Source organism: Neovison vison, chromosome 5 (assembly GCF_020171115.1).
Source record: "Neovison vison isolate M4711 chromosome 5, ASM_NN_V1, whole genome shotgun sequence".
In the NCBI taxonomy this organism is placed as follows: domain Eukaryota; kingdom Metazoa; phylum Chordata; class Mammalia; order Carnivora; family Mustelidae; genus Neogale; species Neogale vison.
Genome location: NC_058095.1, coordinates 13,484,718 through 13,510,201, shown reverse-complemented (window position 1 = coordinate 13,510,201; position 25,484 = coordinate 13,484,718). Strand labels below are relative to the sequence as shown.

General features: G+C 45.7%; 1 protein-coding gene across 3 annotated transcripts in view; it reads right to left on the bottom strand.

The window, feature by feature from the left end:
* Window positions 1-25,484, bottom strand: part of PITPNC1 (phosphatidylinositol transfer protein cytoplasmic 1) — a 265,782-nt gene that overhangs the window by 236,887 nt on the left and 3,411 nt on the right. Inside the window, exon 1 of one of the 3 annotated variants that reach the window (XM_044247595.1) lies at window positions 17,111-17,937. The exons of 1 other annotated variant lie outside the window; for it this stretch is intronic. In XM_044247595.1, the coding sequence (XP_044103530.1) occupies window positions 17,111-17,158 (48 nt within the window). In that variant the 5' untranslated portion in view covers window positions 17,159-17,937. Of the gene's footprint in view, window positions 1-17,110; window positions 17,938-25,484 lie in introns of those variants that run through there. One more of the 3 variants, XM_044247597.1, reaches the window with a different exon arrangement.

The window sequence follows — 25,484 nt, the reverse complement described above, 5'->3', positions numbered from 1 at the left end:
TTGTATGATTTACTTGCACTGGACCTCTTTGCAAAATAGCTTTACAAACAACATCACAAAGCACAGCCACCTGTTAAGCTGTTATTTTGGCCTGTCTATTTTCAACGGCAATCTTGACACCCAAGCAAGAGACATACCACCATAGCAACATAAACACCATGGTGTTGGAGAATAAAATTTTAAGAAGCAGTTTATAGCCCCATGCAGACTTGGAAATAAATCCCATAGCATCTATAACTATGACATAACATTTCCACTGGCCAAACTCAGATCCAGTGGATACCTCAGGATTCCCTTCCCACGGGCCATTTGGAAAGGGGACTCCAAAATGTCTGTTGTACAAGCTGGTCCTCTTAATATAAAGGTATTTAAAATGTAAGACAGGGGGCGCCTGGGTGGCTCAGTGGGTTAAAGCCTCTGTTTTCAGCTCGGGTCATGGTCCCTAGGTCCTGGGTTTGAGCCCCGCATCGGGCTCTCTGCTCAGCAGGGAGCCTGCTTCCCTCCCCTCTCTGCTTACTTGTGATCTCTGCCTGTGAAATAAATAAAAAAATCATTTTTAAAAAATAAAATAAAATAAAATGTAAGACAGTACCATTTTCTGCATAGCTCAGGGAATGTACAATCACCAAGAGTTCATGCAGCACTGATGGGTGGACAATTATCACCCCTCACATTTGCCAAGTGAGCTCCCCATCACCTGTGATCAGCCCCTAACGGAAGCGTTTAAAGAGAGTCACCGAACAGTTGGGGAAGCTGAGGCACCGGAAAATGAGTCTTCCTCAATCAGTTCATAGCTATCACACAGCAAAGACTCAGCTCCTTCTTCTAAGGTCACGTTCATACTCCTCCCCATACGGCACTACCCTATACCAGAAACCCCAACATAGGGCAACCTAGGCATTTTGGTTCAAGGAGATAAAATGCCAAGGTGTCTCATTAAATAAAAGGGTAGAGAAAAATGAAAGGAAAGTCACGTTTGAAAGTAATTACGCCTTTTTCCAGGATGGTATCTCTATGGGAGGGGGAGCCATTACCAGGACTTAAAACGTGAACATTGTGAGGCGTGACTGATTTGCAATTCAAAAAGCTCCAACAAAGGCAGAAAGAAAGCTGATCATCCAGCTTAAAGAGGAGACACACCCAAAAGGTGTGCCACAGGGAGGATCGGGGTGGATAGTCGGCATCAAGTTGGAGTGCAGCTTCTGGCCTGGGGTGGATCCTGAGCGCCTGGGTCTACAACAGAGGCCTGGACTCCAGCGCTGAACCACAGTCCATTATCCCTGGCCACCAGCTCCCCCAGCCTCTTTTTACTTTGTTCTTAGCTCTCCTCCAAAACAGAGGCCAGGAGGGCCCTCAGGCAGATCCTTCTGCAAATCCACAGAAGAGCCAGTCTGAAGGCCAGAACAACCTGGAGAGCAGCCGTGAGGGCAGATGAAATATACATGAATCTACAATGAGGCTTCTGGGACACCAGGGACTTGGCTGCTTTTGATCTGAGAACAAGTACTGAGCCCCTTAAAAAAAATAAATAAATAAGATGATTTCTGACACACATAACCAACATCTTTTTAAAAAAAGAACCAACACCTTTGGAAGCCTGGGTTAAAGGCAGTGCACCCATGTAAATAATGGCTAATCTCAAATACACCTGACCCTTTTGGAAATGTTTTTCTTGAAAAGGCTTAAGGGGATTATTCCATTTGGACAACTAATAGCCTAATTACTATTTTTTTTTTTTTTTTAAACCACCACCAAGCTCCTTTTCAGCCAGATCTTGGCAAGGAATCTCGAAGTGCACCCCCATCTGCGGCACCGTAAGTCAGGCCGTTGAAAAACATAATTACACTCAGCTGTGTCCAAGTTTCCATCAACCACAATCCAAAAGAGGTGAGCTATTAAATCTTGACTTTAAAGGTTTATTTTTTTTTTCTCCACTTTGGACACGATGCCTCTTTATGAGCCGCAAAAACATCATACCCAAAAAAAAAAAAAAAAACCAAAAACAAAAACAAAACCCACAGCATTCATCATGGCCTTCCCCAGAACAGGTTTTGGGTCTCCAGCAGGCACTATACAATCTGTACCCCGATGATTAAATGCAATTCTAGTTCTCGAACTCTTTGCACTTTGAGGAGGGAGGATTAAATAACTCCATTTCCTATCTTTAAGCCTGTGTCTCATTGAGCAAAAGAAGAGTCTACTTTTATAGCACTTTCTAAGTATGAAGAAAACCACTTCTACCCACCGCATTGCTTTTATGGAGGCTTGAACTACTCCACAATGATGACCCCTGTGCGGGGATATCAAGGGTCATATTCGTTTTTGGTTTTTTGGACTTTTTTTTTTTTCCATCAGCATCAGCATTGTTGTTATTTTAGATCAGTACAAACTTGCAGAATGTTCTGGATGGAGGACCATGTTTTAATTGCCAATTACTGATTTAACGAGTGCTGTCTTCTGAGGCTTCATAGTTCAGGTGCATTAGAGGCTAAATATGCCTGTAAGGTGTTGGGGCACATGCTTCTCAGACCGGATAGAAATTGAGGACCAACTTTTTTATTAGATCCCACTGCTTTCCTGGAGAGCATAGAACTGACTCCTCCTCGAGAGTGACAAAACCATCGTCCTATAAAATCTAATGAAATCCAAGTTGTTGGCTGGTCAGTTGAAAACTATCTGAAGACATCACTAGGAGAATTGACAAGAATGAAAATGTTACAAAGTTTATTCATCAATAAGCCATCATACTGACAAATTATTTTTTTCCTGCATCAAACATGATCAAACATTTTATAAAAATTTTTAAAAAGCCGACATTATAACTCCACTTCTTCAGAGAAAGGATCCAATTAATGTCTATTTCTACCTAGTATAGGAATAAAGCACTCTCATTAATCAAATATTTTATCTTTTGCTTTCACAGAAGAACATTTGTCCATGCTAATCCCATTTGTTTGAAATGCTTCCAAAATGCACTGGTCCTTTTTTCCTGCCTTAGGGAGGACTCTGAACAAAATGCACTTTTTCAGGATCCTGGGTGGCTCAGTGGGTTAAGCCTCTGCCTTCGGCTCAGGTCATGATCTCAGGGTCCTGGGATGGAGACCCACGGCATCGGGCTCGCAGGGAGCCTGTTTCTCCCTCACTCTCTGCCTGCTTGTGATCTCTCTCCGTCAAAAAAAATAAATAAATAAAATCTTTTTTTAAAAAATGCACTTTTTCTGTCAAATGACAACAGAAGTACTCCTGAGTTTAAGTTGCCAAGTACTTCATCTGTTGCTACAAAGGTATACGTTACTGAGTCATTAGTGTCCCCCCAAGTACAGATATGAGCCCATTTTGTCATTTTTCTTTCTTGAAAGAAGGCAAAATTCAGGAAAAAAATTCTATTTCATTAGATCCCATGAATGTAAGTTGTATTAGGTTTGTTTTGGGAAATGGTGTAGGAGTTTAATAAGTAATGAAAGCAACACTTGAAAAACAAAACACAACTGACCAGAAACCTGGAGTAGTAAACGCAAAGGGACAGAATGTGGACCAGTGGTTGCCAAGGGATGTGGGCAGGTGGAGTGGGGATTTCTTCTTTAATGGGTATAGAGTTTCAGTTTTGCAAGACAAAGAGAGTTCTGTGGTTTCATGGCAGTGATGGTTGCTCAACATGAATGTACTCAATGCCACTGAATAGACACTTAAAAATGGTTAAGATGGGGGTGCCTGGGTGGCTCAGTCAGCTAAATGGCTGTCTTTGGCCGAGGTCCTGATCCTAGGGTCCAGGGATTGAGCTCCACATTGAGGGGGAAGCAGGATCCTGTTTCTCCCTCTCCCTCTGCCTGCTCCTCCCGTTGTGCTCTCTCTGTCAAATAAATAAATAAAATCTTTTTTAAATTTTTTTAAAATGGCTAAGGGGCGCCTGGGTGGCTCAGTGGGTTAAGCCTCTGCCTTCAGCTTGGGTCATGATTTCAGGGTCCAGGGATCGAGCCCCACATGGGGCTCTCTGCTCGGCGGGGAGCCTGCTTCCCCCTCTCTTTCTGCCTGCCTCTCTGCCTACTTGTGATCTCTCTGTCAAATAAATAAATAAGATATTTTTTAAAATAAATAAATAAATAATAAAAATGGCTAGGATGGCAAATGTTGTGTTACATGCATGTTATGCGTGTATGTTACATGTATGTGTGTTACATGTGTGTTACCACAGTTTTTTAAAAATTATTCTTTAAAAACCTGACCAGAACCTACACATCCAGCCATGTATGGTCTCCTTCACACAGTTCATTTTTTTCCCCCCAAATAGTTCATTTTAGGAAGATTTAGGAGAGTATGTACCTGGGTAGTTGAATGGAGCTGACAGAGCAAAACATCTCTGACTCTCCACCATGAAACTTAGGAGGGCAGGTGTGGTGGGTTTCTTCATTATCTTTACCATTTTTGATCATGGCAAATGTGTCTTGGGGATCATTTTTAATTTAGGGAAAAAATAATACCTGATGACTCCACTTCTCCATTTTCAAAATAATTATCAAGTTTAAAATGTTTATTTAGGGGACACCTGGGTGGCTCAGTGGGTTAAGCCTCTGCCTTCAGCTCAGGTCATGATCTCAGGGTCCTGGGATCGAGCCCTGCATCAGGATCTCTGCTCAGCAGGGAGCCTGCTTCTCCCTCTCTCTCTCTCTGCCTGCCTCTCTGCCTACTGTGATCTCTGTTTGTCAAATAAATAAATAAAATCTTTTAAAAAATAAAATAAAATAAAATAAATAAAATGTTTATTTAGTCCGTGTGAGGTGTGACTCCATTGAGTGTGGGATAGTGAGTGTGGGCTGTAAATTGTAAGAGTGTGGGTGGTAAGCTGCTTTGGAGGCAATGCTAGTCCAGGGGAGCCAGAAGTTTCCAAGGAGCAGCTAACTCAGCAGGAAGGGTAAACATACAACTCTGAATAGTACATTTTGATGATTTTCATGTGCTCCAATTTGCTTACGTGCATGTGAAGAGTCTTTTAAGTTTTCAACTAAATGTGCCAAAAACATGGCGTCACTTGTCTGTTCCCATTGTTATTCCTGATACTAATTTTGAGAAAGTCACCAGGTGTTCATCAGCGAACACCTCTGCTGCTGATGTGTATGAAAGCCAAAGGTTCTTACTGCCATTAAAAGGAATAATTTCCAAACGTGTAGGGGTGGTTCTCTTTTTAGAGCATGAACTGCAGAAGTTATTTTCAAAGGAACATGATTCACTTATCAAAGTTAAACAGAGGAATGTCACTTGGTTGAATACTTGGGTGAAATGGATGGTTCAATGGAAGATAAAACTCATGGTCCGCTCTCTTAGCTTAACTGGAACGGAGGAACTACTTTCCCCCAATTATTTCCTTTGATAACCCTGAACAAGTTCTCTGATCTCAGAGATTTTTATTTATCTGTGTGGCCATGTGATAGATCTGGATCACCTTCCGTCATTCCTTCCAGCTTTCAGATTCAACAGAAGGCAGAGCAGGGCAGAGCAAAGAGCGTGGTCTCTGCAGTCTGACCAGCCTAGGTATGGCTGGAGGTATGGATGGAGGTCTACCATGGACCAGCCATGCAAGCACCGATGATCCACACTGAGAAAGTGGGATAATATCCAACTCATAGGACTGTTCTGAGGACTGAACCAAAAGACACTCCACAGATGTAACTTCTCTCCCTCCTTTGCATGTGAAATTTACCTGCTACCAGTCCAAGCTATAAAAACAGAAATCAGGGGTGCCTGGGTGTCTCAGTCTGTTGAGCATCTGACTCCTAATTTCAGCTCAGGTCATTATCTCAGGGTGGAGAGATCAAGCCCCATAACTTGCACTCAGCATAAGTCTGCTTGAAAATTCTCTCTCTCACTCTGTCCCTCCACCGGCCATATACGCGTGCACTCTCTCGCAAATAAACATGTAAATAAAATCTTTTAAAAGAATTTTTAAAACCAAACCAGAAACCACATTTTAAAACACTTACTTTCCAAACAGCACGTTTCATAGGATGGCCTGCTGAGGCAGACAGTGCTGGCTCTTGTATTATGTGGGTAAAAACAAGGCTATTGCAAGGCCGCAGTCAGCCAAGACCTTGTGACACAGGGTAACTGCCTAGCTCTAGGATGCTATGATCAGGAGAGGCAGGGCAAGGAAATGCCACAATTTATGTAAGACACAAAGATGGAGATGGCTCAGATAAGCAGATAGCACTGTCTCTATCAACTGTCCATACAAGGTGGAAACATTTCGGCAGACATAGTGATAAGTGAAACTTTGCCATTTTAACAATAAATAAATCCCCTGCCCAAAAAACCACAAACAAAAATATAGGGGGACATGGGTGGCTCAGTCCATTGAGCATCTGCCTTCAGCTCAGGTCATGATCTCAGGGTCCAGGGATCGGGCCCCACATCAGGCTCACTGCTCAGTGGGAAGTTGGCTTCTCCCTCTCCCTCTGCTCCTTCCCCCTAGTTGTGTACTCTCTCCCTCTCTCAAATAAATAAATAAAATCTTTTAAAAAGAGAATAAATAAATCCCACTACAATCACTACAAGTACAAAATAGGGGAGAGTGGTGCAGAATACAAACAATCCAGCAAATAAGAGCCAAGGCATTTGAGGTTTTCGACAACTTAATTATATCCAAGTGGTGACTTCTTACTCCCTCACTCCGTAAATTTTCTTTTTATTTTTTACCTTTAGGTGATCTCTGTACCCAACATGGAGGTCAAACTCACAGCCCCAAGATCAAGACGTGCATGGTCCACTGACTAAGCCAGCCAGGCACCCCAAAGTTTTCTTCTAATATACAGATTATTTTGGGGTGCAAAAATACACAAATTAGTGCTCAGAAACACCTGGATCTGGCCTTAATGCAGCAAATATAATGACTTCAATGATCCACATGTGCGTGTGTGCCCGTGTAGACGAGGGGCGGGGACCAGTCTTTGGAGATTAGCTTCTTAGATTAGGTAGTTAAACAACATTATTATAGGCTGTCATCAAATTACATTTGTTGGGCCAATCCTACTTCTTTAGGTGATTCATTCTGGGAAAGAAACAACACCCTAAAGATTGTCAGATATCATCCAAAGGATCTGAGGGTGACATTTTTTTCTTTGCTCAGGAACAAGAGGAATCTAGAAGGTCATGCTTTACTCAAACTTAAAAGGAGCAAAAAAAAAAAAAAAAGGAGAGACATAAAAAAAAGTGAAGAGTCGTTAGATAAACTTGATCAAGAACCTACGTTAGCTACTTGTTTAGATTATGAGTCGACCGACTTCCACTGAAGTCCAAAAAGGAATTTCAAGAGCAGGCCCCTTTTGTCTGAGGGCTGGGAAATGAAAGAATGAGTCACTTTAATACTTGATGTCAAAATCTTGGTGAGGGCCAGCTTTCGTGTTTCTAAATTAACAAACAGCAGTGGGTAACGCTGTTCAGGCAGTTTGCCAGAAAGCGGTGGGGGGACCCTAGCCTCCTTCCTGCGACATGGGTAAAACCGGTGGCCAAGACAGTGTGTCCTATGCAGTGAGGCTCCCTTCTCTGGGTCTGTCATCCAGGGAGATCTGCTCAGCCTAGTATAGTACAATCTTGCCATCCTACACAGAGACTGCTGGGATAGGGTTTAAATAGCCCATCAGTCTCCTCTGCAATAAAGCCAATGATGGCACATCTTCAGGACATCTGTCTGAGATGAATCAGGCAGAAGGTTCAACTCCCATGCAGAACCATCTCCTCCAGAATGTGTTTTCTAGGACTCATCTGGCTAACACAATTTCTCATTCAATGCACATAGAAAGCAAAGACGTGTACTTGAACCAGCCAGGAAGGTCGCCAGGTACTGTTCCTTCCACTCACAGTGGCCACCGACCTCTGTCCCCTTGGGGTGGGAAGGAGGGGTGATGGCCTCCCAGTACCCTGAAACCCTACAGTGGGCCTCAGGACAGCTGTTCAAGCTGTGATTGCTTCTTTCCCCTAAGTATCAAGCTCTGACCTAAATTGTGGCCATTCTGATCCAAATCTGGCAGATTTTTCTTCCCACACTGCTGCAGAAGAGAACCACCTCCTTCGGAAAGCTGTCTAAAAATCAGGACAACGAGAGCCGTCTCCTTGAGGATGGGGATCACAACTTTGCAGTGGACTCATAATTCAAATTCAGCACTTTCTGTCAATGGCTCTGTCTCTAAACATAGATGTCCGTGTTTATCCACAGCCACCTCTATATTTTAAACAGTTTTACTGAGATGTATTTTATGTATCAACTCAAATTTTTAAAAGATTTATTTACTTGAGAGAGAGGGAGCAAGTGTGTACATGGGGCAGGGGTGGGGGACAGAGAGAGAAACTCAAAAGCAGACTCCGTGCTGAGTGTGGAGCCCGAGGCAGGGTTCAATATAATGACCCTGAGGTCACAACCTGAGCCAAAATCATGAATTGGATGCTTCACCAATTGAGCCACCCAGGTACCCCTGTCATCTATTTTAAAATGGCAGTGAGGGGCACCTGGGTGGCTCAGTCAGCTAAGCATCTGCCTTTAGCTCAGGTCATGATCTCAGGGTCCTGGGATTGAGTCTGCATTGGGCTTCCTGCTCAGTAGGGGGGTGTGCTTCTCCCTCTGCCTCTGCCCCTTCCCCTGGCTCATGTTCTCTCGCTCTCAAAGGAATAAATAAAATCTTTAGAAAATAAAATAAAATTTTAAAATTAAAAAATAAAATGGCAGTGAAACTTCTCCAGTGGCCTGTGGACTATAAGCGCTAGGAGAGCAGGAATTATGTCTGTCTTGTTTGCCGCTCCATCCCTAGTGCTTGGCCTAACACCTAGCACACAGTTGGAGTCCAACAAGCATTTGTGATCTGAACACATCTGTGCTCCCCTGAATGCCAACCTAGATACAAGAAATAATTACTTCAAGATAAACTGTCAAGGCAAAAAGGCTCCCAAGATTCCAGCTCCCTGGCAGGCACACTGTGTTTATCTGTAATTCTTTCCCCTTGAATGTGGGTGGGCCTGACCTAATCAGGCCAATCTTTTCAAAAAAGAGTCTGAAGGTCAAAGATAACACGTCAGAGAGTTCAAAGTGGCAGGCGCTGTTTTTCTACTGGACCTCTAGGGGCAAACTGCCCTGTCGTGGTCAGGGTCACATTGCAGGAAACGGCAGGTAGCCTCTAGGAGCTGGCCCTAGCTGATGGCTGGCAAGAAAAAGGGTACAAACTGAAGTCAATAGCCACACAAGCTTTGAAGAGACTCCAAGCTCCAGAAGGAAGTGCAGCCCAGCTAACACCTTGATTTCAACTTTGAGAGGCCCTGAACAGCCACACCATTCAGCCAAGCCATCCCAAGACTTCTGGCCTACACAGACTGTGAAATAATAAAGGGGTATTGTTTTAAGCCACTAAGTTTGTGATAGTTTGATACAGAGTAATAGAAACCAAATACATTCCTACAGAAGTTAGGATGAAAGCAGAATGATTACATTAACCCCCACAAAAGACTGGCCTCCAGCTTCTCAGGGGGTATGGCTGAGCAACTTTAAAATGAAGATGTTTGTGGGTGACTGAGTGGCTCAGCGGGTTAAAGCCTCTGCCTTCCGCTCAGGTCATGATCTCAGGGTTCTGGGATCAAGCCCCGCATCGGGCTCTCTGCTCAGCGGGAAGCCTGTTTCTCCCCCTCTGTCTCTGCCTGCCTCTCTGCCTACTTGTGATCTCTGTCAAATAAATAAATAAAATCTTTTTTTTTTTTTTAATGAAGACGTTTGTAATATAAAAGAATCTCTAGCTTGCAAAATATCAGGTAAAACCTAAGTGGGGAAAAAAAAGTGTAAAACCTAAGTGGAAAAAACGTAAACAATATGAAGGGAGAAACGGGGCTCAGCATTCCAGAAATGCTCCTGTTTTTCCCAGCTTCCACCCAACCATTCATTAAGCATCTACTATGTGCCAGACCAGGTTAAAGCCTCTGAGTTGCCCTGTCCAGTATGGCAGCCACCAGCCACCCGTGTCCCTTGCGCACTGCAAAGTTGCTAGTGGGCACTGAAACGTGCTACAACTGGAAAATAACACACTGGATCTCAAAGACTTAGTATGAAAGAAAAATTAGTTAAACTATGTTGTCAGTATTTTCCTACGTGGGTTACAGGTTGAAAAGATAACGACCGGAATGAATGACATACAAGCAAACAAACAAGTAAGTACAGATTATGAGAAATGCTCCGAAGGAAATAAGTTAAGTGCAGAGATAAAGAATAGAAGAAAACTACTTTAGATGGAGTGGTCAGGAATGACGTCACAAGGAGGTGCCATTTCCACTTATAAACCCACAAGTTTGCTATAAACATTCAAGTTTTAACACATGACAGCAGCAGAGGCTGGAAGCCTCAGAGGGCTAACCCAGACCCTTGGCCAGCTGCAGGACCCCCTCAGATTGTACTACTCCCACTTAGGTTCCAGGTAAACAGTGCCCACTAGAGGTGTGCAGCCCTGAGACCCTGTCTATATGGATGAATTGTTTTTAAGTTGGAGGTGTATACAGTATGAAAAGTCAAGCATCCAAGATAATGTCTTTTTCAAAGGACTTGACATTTTCCAGATACAATTTGTTCTCCAGTTTTAATATCGGTAACACAGTTGCACTTCATCTCCCATGGCGCCTACCCAGGGGGGAAAAAAAAAAGTCTCCACTTGGGAATACCATAAAATTCCCAATTGCCAGCAAGAGACAGGGAGGGCGGGCAGTTGGCAATCTACAATCTGAAATTCTCCTTTTGCTCCTACAGCAGGCTGAATTTACAAAAGATATATAAAAACCTTCCTGATGGGGCGCCTGGGTGGCTCAGTGTTAAGGTTAAGTCTCTGTCTTCGGCTCAGGTCCTGTTCTCAGGGTCCTGGGATGGAGCCCCACATGTGGCTCTCTGCTCAGTGGGGAGCCTGCTTCCCCCTCTTTCTCTGCCTGCCTCCCTGCCTACTTGTGATCTCTGTCAAATAAATAAATAAAATCTTAAAAAAAAACAAAAACAAAAACAACCACCTTCCTGACTTCTTGGTACAAATCAGCTGATGTCTATATCTGTCTTTTTTTCCAAACAGGGGCAGAAGTGTTAGCTAGTTTCCAAAAAAGTTTCCCCGAGTTATTTGACCATATAAACCTCCAGGCAACAGAAAGCAGGCCAAAGCCCACACGGGCCAACCGTGGCACCTGTGCCCTCACTCAGGCAGCTAAAGCAATGAACCTCGACGTACTTTTCCAGTAATCATTGCCCCTGAAAAACACGTTTACTGCCTGTCACTGTGCACACTTTTATAGTTAAAAAAAAAAAAAAAAAAAGAACTTTGTGAACCCTTCCCCCTATACACACACTTTCCTAACTGACACTCTGGGGCAAGGGGTGGGGGTAAGGCAGATTGTAAAGGGACTGATGAAACACTATTAATTTTTTAAAACCTGCTTACAAAAAAACAGTATTCTCTGTTCACCTGAAATGAGAGCTTTTCTGAAAAGAAGAAGTATTACTCACTTAACCAGACACAAGGTTTTTAAGTTGGTTTTTAAGTGCCTCAGGGACTCACTCTCTAAAGAAGCAAAAGTTAATTACCACCCACTTTTAACTAAGATTTCATTAACAATATCGTCCATTTTTTTCAAGGCCCAGAATCTGTTTCCCCTCACTGGCAGACATTCTCACCCAAATCACGGGATTAGAGTTTGGGGGGAGGGAGAGGTAGGCAGTGTCCTTCACACACAAAGTCAATTTCACTGACTGGGCTGCCAGCACCGCATCTGCTCCTTGTTGTCCGTTCCATTAAGGGGAGAAAGCTTTGCACTTACCCATTAACCCGCCCACGTGGCCCTCCTGACCAGCAAGGGAACCGTGCAAGATAACTGGGCTTGAGGAACGTGGTTCTGACTGTAGGACAGGCAAAGGAAGCTACCAGGATCATCCAAGAAATCAAACTCATGACCTTGGCCTCGGTCCCTCCCAGCTAGGCTAGGAGTCAGGGGTGGGGGAGTCAAAAGAGTACTTGTTTTTTTCTTTTCTTTTCTTTTCTTTTCTTTTTTTTTAAAGATTTTATTTATTTATTTGACAGATAGAGATCACAAGTAGGCAGAGAGGCAGGCAGAGAGAGAGGAAGGGAAGCAGGCTCCCGGCTGAGCAGAGAGCCCTATCAGTGGCAATGCCAATATCAAACTTAAACTCTCTTACCCGAAAGAATTTCTGCCCCAATATTTGCAGGCGCATTTCATGAAAATTGTTTGAAACAGGGAATAAGCAGCATTATTGGGCATTCTGGAATCTCCATTTAGGTCATTCCAGAGTTGGCACCATCCCAATCCCAAATCTGTTCTCAGAAATGTGCGCAAGAAAATTCTCCCGGGACCCAGGGGAGCCAGGATAAAGTGTACTGGCTCCCAGCCAGGGCAAAGAACAAAATAATATTCTGTATTAAAAAGTTGTTTTTCTTTCCTTTCCTTTCTTTCTGTCTCTTCTTTTCTTGGAGGGGAGGGAATTGTTTCTATTTTTCATTGTGCCACGAATCCCTGAGGACCGCAAATAAATCCCTGAAAGTATGCCCATTAACGTTAATGCAGTCAGAACCGGAACTGTTAAGACACCAAAGCAAGTAATGAAAACAATAGGATTTCTGCCTAAATATTAGGATGTGCTTAGCTCTTGAAACTGCTGATCTTACTGATAAGGACCGGATGGGGTGGGGTCATCTTCAGACTGCTCCTTGGAGTCCTGAACTTGGGTGAGGTCTGGGATGCTGGCAGCACCAAGAGGCAGCACCAAGGAGAGGTTTGGGGCAAATCTGCCTTGAACGTCACGGTAATCTTGAAGCCATGCAGCCAAAAGAAGCCGCCCCAAATAAATACACAATCCAAGGAAAACCAGTAGACTTGTTATACAGGAGCAGCTTCAGATAGAGCCCCCAGCCTTCCCTCTGGTCAGCTGACCAGATGTCCCCTAAGTAGATGGAAGGTCAGAGTCTGTCCCCAAGCCACCTTCAGCTAGAGACTACTTGGGATGCTTAGTGTCCCGGCTTTGCATAGAGAGCTTAGGGATAAGTATTTCCTTCCATCAAGGAAACTCCCCAGAGGAGGAAAAGTGGGAGAAAGCCTGGCCTACAGTATGAAACAGCTCTGCACCAGAAATCAGAAGACCCAGGCTCTGGCCTAGACCTTGACCTTGGCTTTGAGATGGACAACGAACTGGATCTTCCATGACCACAGTCTCCTTCACAAAACAAAATGGCTCAACTACAGAAGACCTCCACTAGCTCTTCCAAGTCTAAAGTGAAAGAACCTACATGTCCAAATGTTCCAAATGCAGATGGCAACAACCGTCTCTTTAGAGCCAACTATCAGCCCCCAGGAACCTTTACTGTTTAGAACTTCCCAATGAATGGGCCTATATTCAGTTCAGAGAGGACACTGAACGTAAATGAAGAAACAGTTCCAATGAAGTTTTTTATTAAAATTAATCCATGAGATGTTACCTCTTAAAATTCTTCATTCAGAAATTGTCTTAAAAAAAAAAAAAACAGAACAAAACAGAACACCAACACTCTGATCTAGACTGATCTAGACCGTGGTTGAGCTTTATTTTCTTTATGCTCCAACATTGCTCCTCTTTCCTGGAACTAGGGAACATTTTATGAGTTAAAATAAGGCTTAGAGAAATAGTAGAATCCAGTACCCTCTACAACAATTGAAAAGGTCTTTGATTTTTCATTAAGTTGATAGTGTCGACTTTATTTTCAAGAACTGTTTTTTCCTTTTTCTGTATTAAATAATACCAGTGACAGGCAAGGACCAGTAGGAAGAAAACCAATGTGTTTTTACTATGGCTCTGGTCGTGGCTTGGCTACTAATTAGTTCTGTGACCTGGTGCACATGACTTAACCCTTCTGACTCAGTTTACACATCTGCAAAATGTGGATAACAGCGCATGAGTTCTCCTTACGCTCCCCTCCACCAGGAGTTAAACAGGATAAGGCCAGGAAAGAAGAATGGACACAGTGTTGGTTCTCTCACTAACCCTCTTCATTTTCAAAAATATGGGCAATCCTGACTAATCATGGGGGTTTGACAGAAAAAAATTCCTGAAGTACTGTGTAGACAGAATCAGGGCCGAAGCAAATAACGCCTTGAAGCAAAAGCTCGGTTTCGAGGAAGAGTCTGCCTAAATTGATGGTAACCGTCTTCTTTGAAGACACTGTTAAGTTCCTTCCCAGTTTTTAATGTTAAGGATAGGGGCACCTGGGTGGCTCAGTTGGTTAAGTGTCTGTCTGCCTTTGGCTCAGGTCATGATCCCACACTTCCTGGGATAAAGACCCACTTCAGGCTCCCTGCTCAGTAGGGAGCCTGCTTCTCCCTCTCCATCTGTGTGCATGTGGACGCTTGCTCTATCACTCTCTCAAATAAATAAAATCTGTTTAAAAAAATAATGTTGGGCGCCTGGGTGGCTCAGTGGGTTAAGCCGCTGCCTTCGGCTCAGGTCATGGTCTCAGGGTCCTGGGATGGAGACCCACAGCTTCGGGCTCTTTGCTCAGCAGGGAGCCTGCTTCCCTCTACCTCTCTCTCTGCCTGCCTCTCTGACTACTTGTGATCTCTGTCAAATAAATAAATAAAATCTTTAAAAAAATAATAATAATGTTAAGGGCAACAGGACACAGCTTAAGGGGGGGATGGTGGACACAGGGGATTTACTACCAGTAGGACTCCAGGAATCCAACCTCTGGTGCACGGGGTCTAGTTTCCTCACCTATTACCTGGCTTGGAAAATCTGAAATCCTATCAGTTTGGAACCTCTATCAATCTAAACTGACTCCTGCTTCCCTAACCATGTGGAAAACTAACTTCAAAACATAACTTTTTAAGAAACTGAATCATAGGAGCGCCTGGGTGGTTCAGTGGGTTAAGCCTCTGCCTTCCGCTGGGGTCATGATCTCAGGGTCCTCAGATGGAGCCCTGCACTGGGCTCTCTGCTCAGCAGGAGCCTGCTCCCCCCACCCCTCTGCCTTCCTCTCTGCTTATTTGTGATCTTTGTCTGTCAAATAAAACAAATAAAATCTTAAAAAAAAAAAAAAGAAACCGAAAAATGCTTTTAGTCCAAATGAATTACACATTAATTAAATCATAATTATACATTCTATTACATGCAGAGCCTGATTTCATTTGCCAATTAAGAAAGGACGGGGGGGGGGGGGCGCGGAGGTCCTCCACCTGCACATTCGAAAGTGATTACTTCACCCTGAAGTGGTGGGTATTTTGTCAGCATAGATAAATAAATAAATAAATACGTTGCTTAAGACCTGTGCCTGAGTGTTCAAGAAAGCCTGCAAAGAAAACCAACTAGGAGAAAGAGAAGCAAAATATTTCGAACGTAGTAAGAAGATTCTAGAACTGGTTATTTTCTTGACTCTCACCTCCGTTTGGGGGCATTTCCTGCAATACCAACATTACTCCTGGGTTCCAAACTCCTCTCAACAAATAAAGTCACCGGGGAGAGCCGAAGCGCACACACCTCCAGGCTGAACAGCTCGGGCTCCGCTGCCGGGGAGGGTGGGAAGGGCTCAACCTTTCCCGCAAGTTCTCTGGTTAACCGGGGTCACTCATGTGCCTCCCCCACTGCCCTACACAGCTGCGTGCCCCTCCCCCACTTGATTCACATGGTCGGGATGCACCCCCCAAACCTTAACTCCATCCACATGGAATCCATCCTTCAAGACTCTACTCCAGCGTCACCTCCTCAAACGCTGAACAAGCAGGAACCCTAAGATGACCATTCTGGCGGGGGTTGACCTTTCTCTTCCGTAGTCAGTGTTCCTGGGATGGATGTTTTGTCAACTCGGAACTACTCTGATCTTGCCTTGGATTGTACTGGGGTCTTGCCTTAACACCTGATCCAGGTAAGACAACCCCCCCCCACCGGGGGGAGCACAGTCACTTCATCGGTTAAATACCCCCCCCCCCAAAGCACCTATCCCCTTCCATAAGGTAGTAACTCAATACCATACCCGATAGATTAAATGCTCTGTATTTAAGCATAAACACTGTTTGGCTCGCCGGCTTCCTTGGCACACTAAACCACACTAGTAAGTTTCAAATTTCCCTGATTGGCTTCACGCTTCCTTGCTGTCCCTGGACAGGCGCTAAGCCATTGTGAAAGCACCGAAAAGGTAGGGAGGAGAGGGGGAAGAAGGGGAAGCCGGGGCCTGGATAGTCCTCACTGAGTCATCATTTCCTGAGTGATGGAGCTTGCTGCTTCGGGGGATCTGGAGAGGCGAACCGGAGCAGCGGGTGGAGGACGAGCCCCCGCCCCTCGGCCCCCCACCCCCCGCGCCCGCCCTGCAGCGGGAGCACCGGGAGCCCGGGCCGGGCCCGCACCCACGTGCTGGAGCGCCCTCCTGTGGCCGCGCCGCAGTCCCCGCTGCTACCGGCTCGCCCGCAGACCACGCTCCCCGCCACCAAAGAAACAAGAGACGCAGAAAGTTTCCGAGCCAGGCGGTTTGCGAAAGGTCGAGGCCAGGTCTGGGAGCCTCTATGCGCGGGCGTGGCGGGAGCGGCGCCCAGGGTGGCGACGACCGCGAGAAGTCCGGGCCCAGGAGGACTCCCTTAGAGCTCCGAGGTGCCCCCCAGCGGGGCTCGGGGCCTGGAGATCCTGAGGGCAAAGGCTTCTCCCGTACCCAGACCTTACAGCAAAACGCGGGAGCGGAGCCAGGGCCCAAGCCAGGACGGGGTGCCTCTGCCCCCCACCCCCAAGCTACCAGTACACGCTTGGGGCACCTGGGTTTGCCTTATTCATTTTATTAATTGCAGGGAGGGGCGCGCCAATTCCCTTTGGTGCATCCGGATCCCCAGGAATCCGGGCTCTGGACGACCCCCAAGACTCCACCTAGAGTCTACCGCCCCACCCAACGCCGCCCTCCCGCTGGGGTGACAAGTGGAAACAGCAACTCCCCTCTTTCCTCCCCTCCAGCCTTCTGGCTTGGGAGGTAATGCTCCAGCAGGGTTTCCCTGCCGCCCGCAGAGGACCCGCCGACCGGGAGGCGGCAGCGGGGTACGCGGCGCCCTGGGGCTGGGGGCCGGGAGCGGGCGAGGCCGGGCCCGGCGCGGCGCTTACCTCGTCCACGGTGAGCGGCATGCAGATCCGGTATTCCTTCAGCAGCATGGTCCTGCCGGCCGCGCGCCCCCGGGGCGGGAAGCGGGGGGTGCCCCCCAATCCAACAAAGCTGCCGCCCAGGCGCAGGGCAGGGCGCCCGGAGCCCTGCGCTCGGAGCCGGCCGGCGAAGCAGCCCCGGCGGTGCGCTCAGCTCCTGTTTTCCTCCCCTCCGCCGGAGAGCATGTCAAGGTTCGGGTCCGGGTGTTCGGGGCTCCCCCGCCTTCTTCCTCGCCGAGCTCGGTCCTCCCGGAACGCGGTGTTGCAAAGTCAGGGAGGGACCAGGGAGGGAGGAGGGAGACCCGCTGGGAACCGCTCAGATCGGTAGCCCCGGGCGGTAGGAGCGGCCGCCGGATCAGGACATGCCCGCTGGCGGGCCGGGGAGGAAAAAAGAGAGATTTCCGAAAATTAAAACGAATGCACAAAAGTCACCCGCTCGATCCGCCTCCGAAAGCAGACATGAACCTGGCGACCCCCCCTTCTCCGGCGGGTCTGCCAATGCTAATGTCACCAGGAACACATTGCAGCCGGAGCTGGAGATGCTGACTTTCCAGACAAAGGCTCGATCGACTCCTCTCCCCGGGCGGTAAACAAGATTTCCTGCTCTTTTTAGGGCCGGTCCCCGAGGCGCTCCAGGGCTCGCAGCGGGAGAAAAAGGAAGCCGCCGCCGCTGCCGCCGCCCGGCTCAGTCGGGCTGGGGCCCGGGGTTCCTCCAACCTGGGCTCGCGGCGGCGAGGGGCGGGCGAGAGGAAGCTGGCGCCTTCCGCGCACGTCCCCTCCCCCGAGTCCCTCGGCTCCCCGCGCGCCGTGCGTGCCCGCGAGTTTGCAGCCACCGCGCCGGGGCCGGAGAGTCCGCGCGGAGCTGCAGTGTGCCTCGGGCCGGGGGGTGCCTGAGACCCAACTCTTGCCTGGTTTCCTGACCGGTTTCGGAGAGCGAATCCTGGATAACTGGGAAGTGCCACAGCGTGGAAGAAAAGGAAGCCCCCCGACCAGAGGGAACGTGAGGCGGAGGTCGCCTTTCCAGCTCTCCTGGCCTGCTCTGCTGTCCGACCGCAGGCTTCTCGGGGCAGCAAAAGGACGTTTTCCTGTCAGCACTCCTAAGTTCAAAAAGTCACAGTGAAATGTCAATGAAAATGCCTGGAGTGTTGGTACTTCATCCATATTAAACAGATCCCTCATTTTAACCACAAGAGGCACATTCTTCAGTTACTCAGGAAGCTGCAAGTAACTGCTGAAGTCTGTTTTTCATTTGTCTGGTATTTTTAAGCTTGTTTTTCTGAAAAGTTGCTGGGTGAAAAATGCCTCGTTTGCCTCTATGCAGAATAACCTGCAAACATCATCTTTTCTCAGAAAAATATGTGTGTGGTGCAGCCCCGCAGCTACTCATGGAGCTTGGATGGTGCTCCAGATGGTCTCGATATTATAGTATTTAAAATTATGATTAATAAAGAAATAACCAGTGGAACTCTGGTGGGCCGTGGCGAAAATCACGCAGATGGCTGGAGAGAATTTATAACTGTGTGAACATGATACAAAGCCTTACAGAAAAACAACTCCCTATATCCAGCTTATATTTTAGGGAAAACTATTCTCTAGATAAATGCTTCCCAGAGTTGGCTCAGAAATATTCACAGCAACTAATTAAAGCTAAACCAAATTCCTCGAGGTGGAAAAATCTAAATCTGACACTGTAGTGGTGAATAATAACACATTGAAAGCCTGTGATACGGAAAGAAGCTCAAGCTGTTTTTCCTTTTTTCCCTACTTCTTACTTGAAAACAAGTGTAGTGGTTTCGCTTTCTGGCGCCCGATCCTCCAGAAAGGCAGCTAGGCAATGCACTGGCTAAGCCACACATACACACGCACAGGACAGCAGAGCCCTGTGGATATATTCCTAGCTCCCTAGACGTTTCCCGGCGTTGATTCTGTAACTGTGTTCACTGAAATTCTTATTGTGGTTGAGGAACTACCTCTCCTCATTTCCCAGATGGCAAATCAGTCTCTATGCGCTTCTCTCTTGTCTCTGCTAGGCTGCCTAAACTTCCTTTTCATTGAGCCCATCCGCATGCCTGGTCACATTAATCTTGTTCAAGCACAGCTCTAATCCTGCCACCTTTAGAACCTCTCACTCATTCTTTGTGGCCTACTGAGCCAGTCAAAATTCCTTGGCAGGGAGATCAAGACTCTGAATGTACCTTTCCTCCCCCCACCCTCACTGCAACCAGGTGAGACCAATCTGTTGGCCGGAGAAGGTTTCCACCTTACCCTTGACCCTTCTCCCGCCATTGCCTCCCCGGCTCCATTCCCCCAGGACACCATTTTTCAGCAATCTGTTTTTGGAAAAGTGATTTCTGATGGCAGTGTTGGAGGGGAGAAGACAGAAGGATACCAGAAGCAGGAGTATTAGAATACTATATAAGACAGATGGGGAGGGTCTGCATTAAACTGCCCGGAAAGAAAAGACGATGAATTTTTTCAAGATTCGTTAAGGACTTGAGGACAGATTGGTTTTCACTACAACAACGCTTGGGGGAGGGGAGGGCAAAGGGAGAGCTTATTCATTCATAACTCATTCACACAAAGGGGAGAGAGCGCCATCTACTGGTCGGATGCGTGGCTTAAAATGTTTGAAGTCTCCCCTCACCCCCTTCAGCCAGAGTCTGGCAAGAATTCTGTTTCTTTTCAACCAGTGGAATCTCCAATATCTACTTCCAAAGAGCTTTGAAGGTGCTGCTATTCATCATTAAGAAGAGTAGTAATGATCCATTAACAAAGATATAATCCAGCTACTGATCATCACATATTTAAAAAATGGGCGTGGGGCGCAAAGGGCAAAAAGTTTGGAAAAAGTAGTTATCAGTGAGGAATGATCCGAGCAGAAGGAAAAGAATATTTTCCTACACACGTCTGTGACAGCCGATACCGCCAGGTAAGTGATGATCTGTGAAGGCAAGGATTCTCAGAAGGTGAGATGGGGGAGGTCCCCTTCAAAATCAATCATCTAAGGAGCTTTTACTATCCATTGGTTTCACCTGGATTCTGATGATGCACCCATCCCCCCACACTGAAACCTCTTCTCCGTTTGTGTGAAAAAAACTATGACCCACTCTGTGAGTAGCATCTGAAAGAAGCATGTACCAACAGTCTTGGTGACTATTCAAATGCTGTTTCATTCCTAGAATATCCCTGGAACCTCTAAAATATTACAGTTCTTTCCATCTTCCTCTTTCCTGCTCACTGTGTATAAGGTCTGTGGGTTTGTCAAAGGCCACTGAAAGTCCCAACTCTTACACAGAGCTGTTCTAGACAACCCTTTACCTTTCTAGACAACCTGGAACACTTATCTGGACTACTCATTCTGGCTCCTGTTTGCATGCAAGTGTGACCTTCATATAGAAAATGTGGTATATGGTGCTAAAATAGTCCCCCTGCTTTCTAATTGAAGACATGATTTTAAGCTTCCAGAGAAGACAGACCGTGTCCTTTCTGTATCATCGGGAAAATGTATCCTGGTATAGGGGTAGTGTAGGTACCCAATAAACATCTGTTAGGTGTATGTATATAATTAGTTTCAGGTTCTCAGACTCAGAGCTACTAACACTTGGTGCCAGATAATTCACTTGTGGTCACTGTACTATGTTTAGCAGCATTCCTGGTCTCTACCCACTAAATATCAGCACCCCCACACACAGACACATGCACTGCCGAATCTGGGGGTGCATAGGGAGGGATGAACTCCTATAGTGGAGAACCACTGTATTACTGTAACATTCATTACTTATCTAAATGTTTAGTTACTCCAAGAAGAAACTTTTGGAGACACTGACTTCCAACTCGTCAAAATTAGGTCTAAGGAGAGAAGGATAAAACTATTACATCACAGTGATATAAAGATGTGCCTTCTCGTTCCCATGATCTGCCTTCCATTACCAAAGTAGCCCCTGTTGAAGGCTTGACTGTAACCTGGATCACTTGGTGAAGGTCATGTCTGCCAACTTTTTCACAAAGCAAGTTTTTTTCCTTTTCTATTCTCTTTTCTTCGGAAGTGGGTCATTATGTCCAGCCCACAATGAGGGAAGGGAATTAAGCCTGCCTCCTGAGGAGAGAGTATCTACATATGTAATATGGAATTCTGTGAGATTGTCCTCTTCTCCCTCATTTATTTATTCATTCAGTTATTTATTTATATCTGTTGGACTCGTGCATATTTATCACACTTTGAATAACAAGTCAATACTCTGTAGTTTTGTTGCTCAAATTGTTCCGGCTTTGGACACTGGAAGCTTTTGCAGGTTTCTTCTGGTGACCATGTCAATGCTCCCTTTTTAAGGGTTATTTTTTGAAACCCAAATGTGATCCTTTGCAATTAACTTTTCTAAAATATTATTTCATTCCAGCAAAGTCTGTGTGTGTGTGTGTGTGTGTGTGTTTTAAACCCCTGGGTGTCTGACCTTGTTAGGTACTAAGCAAATGACATATTCATTCTTAATGCAACAACAAACAGAAAGTCCCAAGGCAATTCTTATGTGTAGACCCATTTATCAAGACTCTATTAAATACAAAGAATGCCTTTGATATATAATTGCTTGTGAGCTCATAAAATAAAAATTAATTGACAATGATGTGGTACAAATTGCTTCACACAGAAAAAAAACTTGGAAGTTCTGTGACCAAAGGTCTAGCTTTCTCTTTTTTTTTTTAAACAAATAAGCTAGTAATAAATTTATCAAAGCTTTATTGTATTTTCTGTTTTTATAGAAATTGGCAAAACACTAGAATATTTTGAGATAAATTATGAGACCATACGTAACCTATACTCACTGGAAACAAGTTTTAGTGATGAAAGAAGACACTGTCCTTGATGCTGAGTGTCCTTTAAAAGGAGGCACCTAAAAAAAAAGGGGGGGGGGACACCTGGGTGGCTCAGTTAATTAATCATCTGCCTTCAGCCAGGGTCATGATTCCAGGGTCCTGGGATGGAGTCCTGCATAGGGTTCTCTGCTCAGCAGGGAGTCTGCTGCTCCTTCCGCCAGGCTGCTGCCCCCTTTTGTGCGTGCTCTCTCTCTGACAAATAAATACACAAGTATTTACAAATAAATAAATAAAAGGAGGCACCTGTGCAATGATAACTGATTATAGCTACTTAATGCCAAAGCATATTTAACCTATTATCAACAAATGATAATACAGATCTGGAAATAGTGGGGGGTTTTTAAACATTTTATTTTTAAGTTATCTCTACCCCCAGTGTGGGGCTCAAGGCAACAACCCCAAGATCAAGAGTTTCATACTCTCCTGGGCGCCTGGGTGGCTCAGTGGGTTAAGCCGCTGCCTTCGGCTCAGGTCATGTTCTCAGGGTCCTGGGATCGAGGCCCGCATCGGGCTCTCTGCTCAGCAGGAAGCCTGCTTCTCTCTCTCTGCCTGCCTCTCTGTCTACTTGTGATTTCTCTCTGTCAAATAAATAAATAAAATCTTTAAAAAAAAAAAAAAAGAGTTTCATACTCTCCTGACTGAGCCCACTGGGTTCCCCGGGAAATAGTATTTCTTAGCTATGCTGTACCGTAGAGATAGCATGATATTTGACTTTTTGTGGACCATTTTAAGTATTACCAGAGAGAAAAAAGGGAGTTATGTTTGCTAGTAAGATTATGTAGTGGGGCACCTGGGTGGCTTGGTTGATTAAGCGGCTGCCTTCCCCTCAGGTTTTGATCTCTGGGTCTTGGGATTGAGTCCCAGGTTGGGCTCCCTGCTCAGCAGGGAATCTGCTTCTCCCTCCTTCCCTCTCCTTCTGCTCCTCCCCACTGCTCTTTCTCGCTTTCTCAAATAAATAAATAAAATCTTAAAAAAAAAAAAAAGAGTATGTACTAATAAGGGAAGAACTGATTTGTGTGTCTTTAATTTTCTATCAAATCATTAAGGTCCACACACACAAACACACACAAAGAGTATGTATAGTCATTTATATCAAAAACCCTGTTTAACAACTGCTTAGGTGATTGTAATTAGGCTAAATAATGGCCCCCAGAGGTATCAGGTCCTAAACCCCAGAAACTGAAAATGTTATCTTATTAGAAAATGGATCTTTGGGGTGCCTGGGTGGCTCAGTGGGTTAAGCCGCTGCCTTCGGCTCAGGTCATGATCTCAGGGTCCTGGGATCGAGGCCTGCATCGGGCTCTCTGCTCAGCAGGGAGCCTGCTTCCTCCTCTCTCTCTGCCTGCCTCTCTGCCTGCTTGTGATCTCTCTCTGTCAAATAAATAAATAAAATCTTAAAAAAAAAAAAAAAAAAAAAAAAGAAAATGGATCTTTGGGGTGCCTGGGTGGCTCAGTGGGTTAAGCCGCTGCCTTCAGCTCAGGTCATGATCCCAGGGTCCTGGGATCGAGCCCTGCATCGGGCTCTCTGCTCAGCGGGGAGCCTGCTTCCTCCTCTCTCTCTGCCTGCTGCTCTGCCTACTTGTGATCTCTGTCTGTCAAATAAATAAATAAAATCTTAAAAAAAAAAAAAAAGAAAGAAAATGGATCTTGGGGGGGGTTGCCTAACTGGCTCGGCCACTAGGGCACGTGACTCTTTTTTTTTTTTTTAAAGATTTTATTTATTTATTTGACAGAGATCACAAGTAGGCAGAGAGGCAGGCAGAGAGAGAGAGGAGGAAGCAGACTCCCCGCTGAGCAGAGAGCCCGACGTGGGACTCGATCCCAGGACTCTGAGATCATGACCTGAGCCGAAGGCAGCGGCTTAACCCACTGAGCCACCTGACTCTTGATCTTGTTTGGGTTGTGAGTTCGAGCCTCACGTTCACTGTAGAGATTACTTAAGAATAAAAAGAAAGAAAAACAAACAAACAAACAAAGAGGGTGTTTGGAAATATGATATGATGAAGTTAAAGACTTTGAGGGGCACCTGGGTGGCTCAGATGGTTAAGCATTTGCCTTCAGCTTCAGTCATGGTCTCCAGGTCCTGGGATTGAGCCCCATGTCCGGCACCCAGCTCAGCAGGGAGTCTGCTCCTGCCTCTCCCTCGGCCTCTTCCCCTGCCTGTGCTCTCTCTGCCTCTCTCTCTCTCTCAAATGAATAAATAAAATCTTTTTTAAAAAATTAAAGACTTTGAGGGGCGCCTGGGTGGCTCAGTGAGCTAAAACCTCTGCCTTCGGCTCAGGTCATGATCCCAGGGTCCTGGGATCGAGCCCCGCATCGGGCTCTCTGCTCAGCAGGGAGCCTGCTTCCTCCTCTCTCTCTGCCTGCCTCTCTGCCTACTTCTGATCTCTGTCTGTCAAATAAATAAATAAAATCTTAAAAAATAAAATTAAAGACTTTGAGAAAATTAATCTGGATTATCTGGATGGGCCCAAAATACAATCATTAGTGTACAATAAGAGAAAGGCAAAGGAAGACTGATACACACAGAAGAGGAGAAAGCAATGTGACCGCGAAGGCAGAGAGATTGGCTTGATGAAGCTATGAGCCAAGGAACACTCACAAGCACTGGAAGCTGGAAGAGATAAGGAAGGGATTGTCCCCTAGAGACTCCCAGCCATACCTTGATTTCCGCCCAGTGATACCGACGTCGGACTCCTGGGCTCCAGATTGGGAGAGAATCAACCTCTGCAGTTTTGAGCCACTAAGTACATGATTATTTTTGACAGCAGCAAGAGAAGAGGAACGCCATGATTCTTTTTATTCTTTTTATTCACATAATGGTACCTGATCTGAAATAATTCTAACACAAGTCCATGATTCACTCAAAAGATAAAATACAGTATAATTTTCTTTGTAAATGATTTACAACAGACTTGAAAATACCAAGTTCTCCCATTGCCTTTATTTTCTTTTTCTTTCTTTTTTTTTTTTTTTAAAGATTTTACTTATTTATTTAACAGAGGGAGAGATCACAAGCAGGCAGAGAGGCAGGCCGAGAGAGAGAGGAGGAAGCAGGTTCCCCGCTGAGCAGAGAGCCCGATGCGGGGCTCGATCCCAGGACCCTGAGATCATGTCCTGAGCCAAAGGCAGAGGCTTAACCTACTGAGCCACCCAGGCGCCCAGCCTTTATTTTCTTTTTAAGTTTTTATTTAAGTAATCTGCACACTGACCGTGGGGCTCAAACTCATGACTCCGAGATCAAGAGTGGAATTCTCCTCCCACTGAGCCAGCCAGGGCCCCTCTCACGCCTCTCACGGCCTTTAAAAGAAGCCGTTTATAAAAACAAGTGTTTCACACACATTTCAGGAATATTTCTGTAACGTAAGCCTCTTGGCTTTCGATGCAATCAATCTGTTAAGGACTCCTAAATTCAAACCTCTAGCCCAAAGCACTCCTCTTAATTTGACGCCTGTATATGCATTTG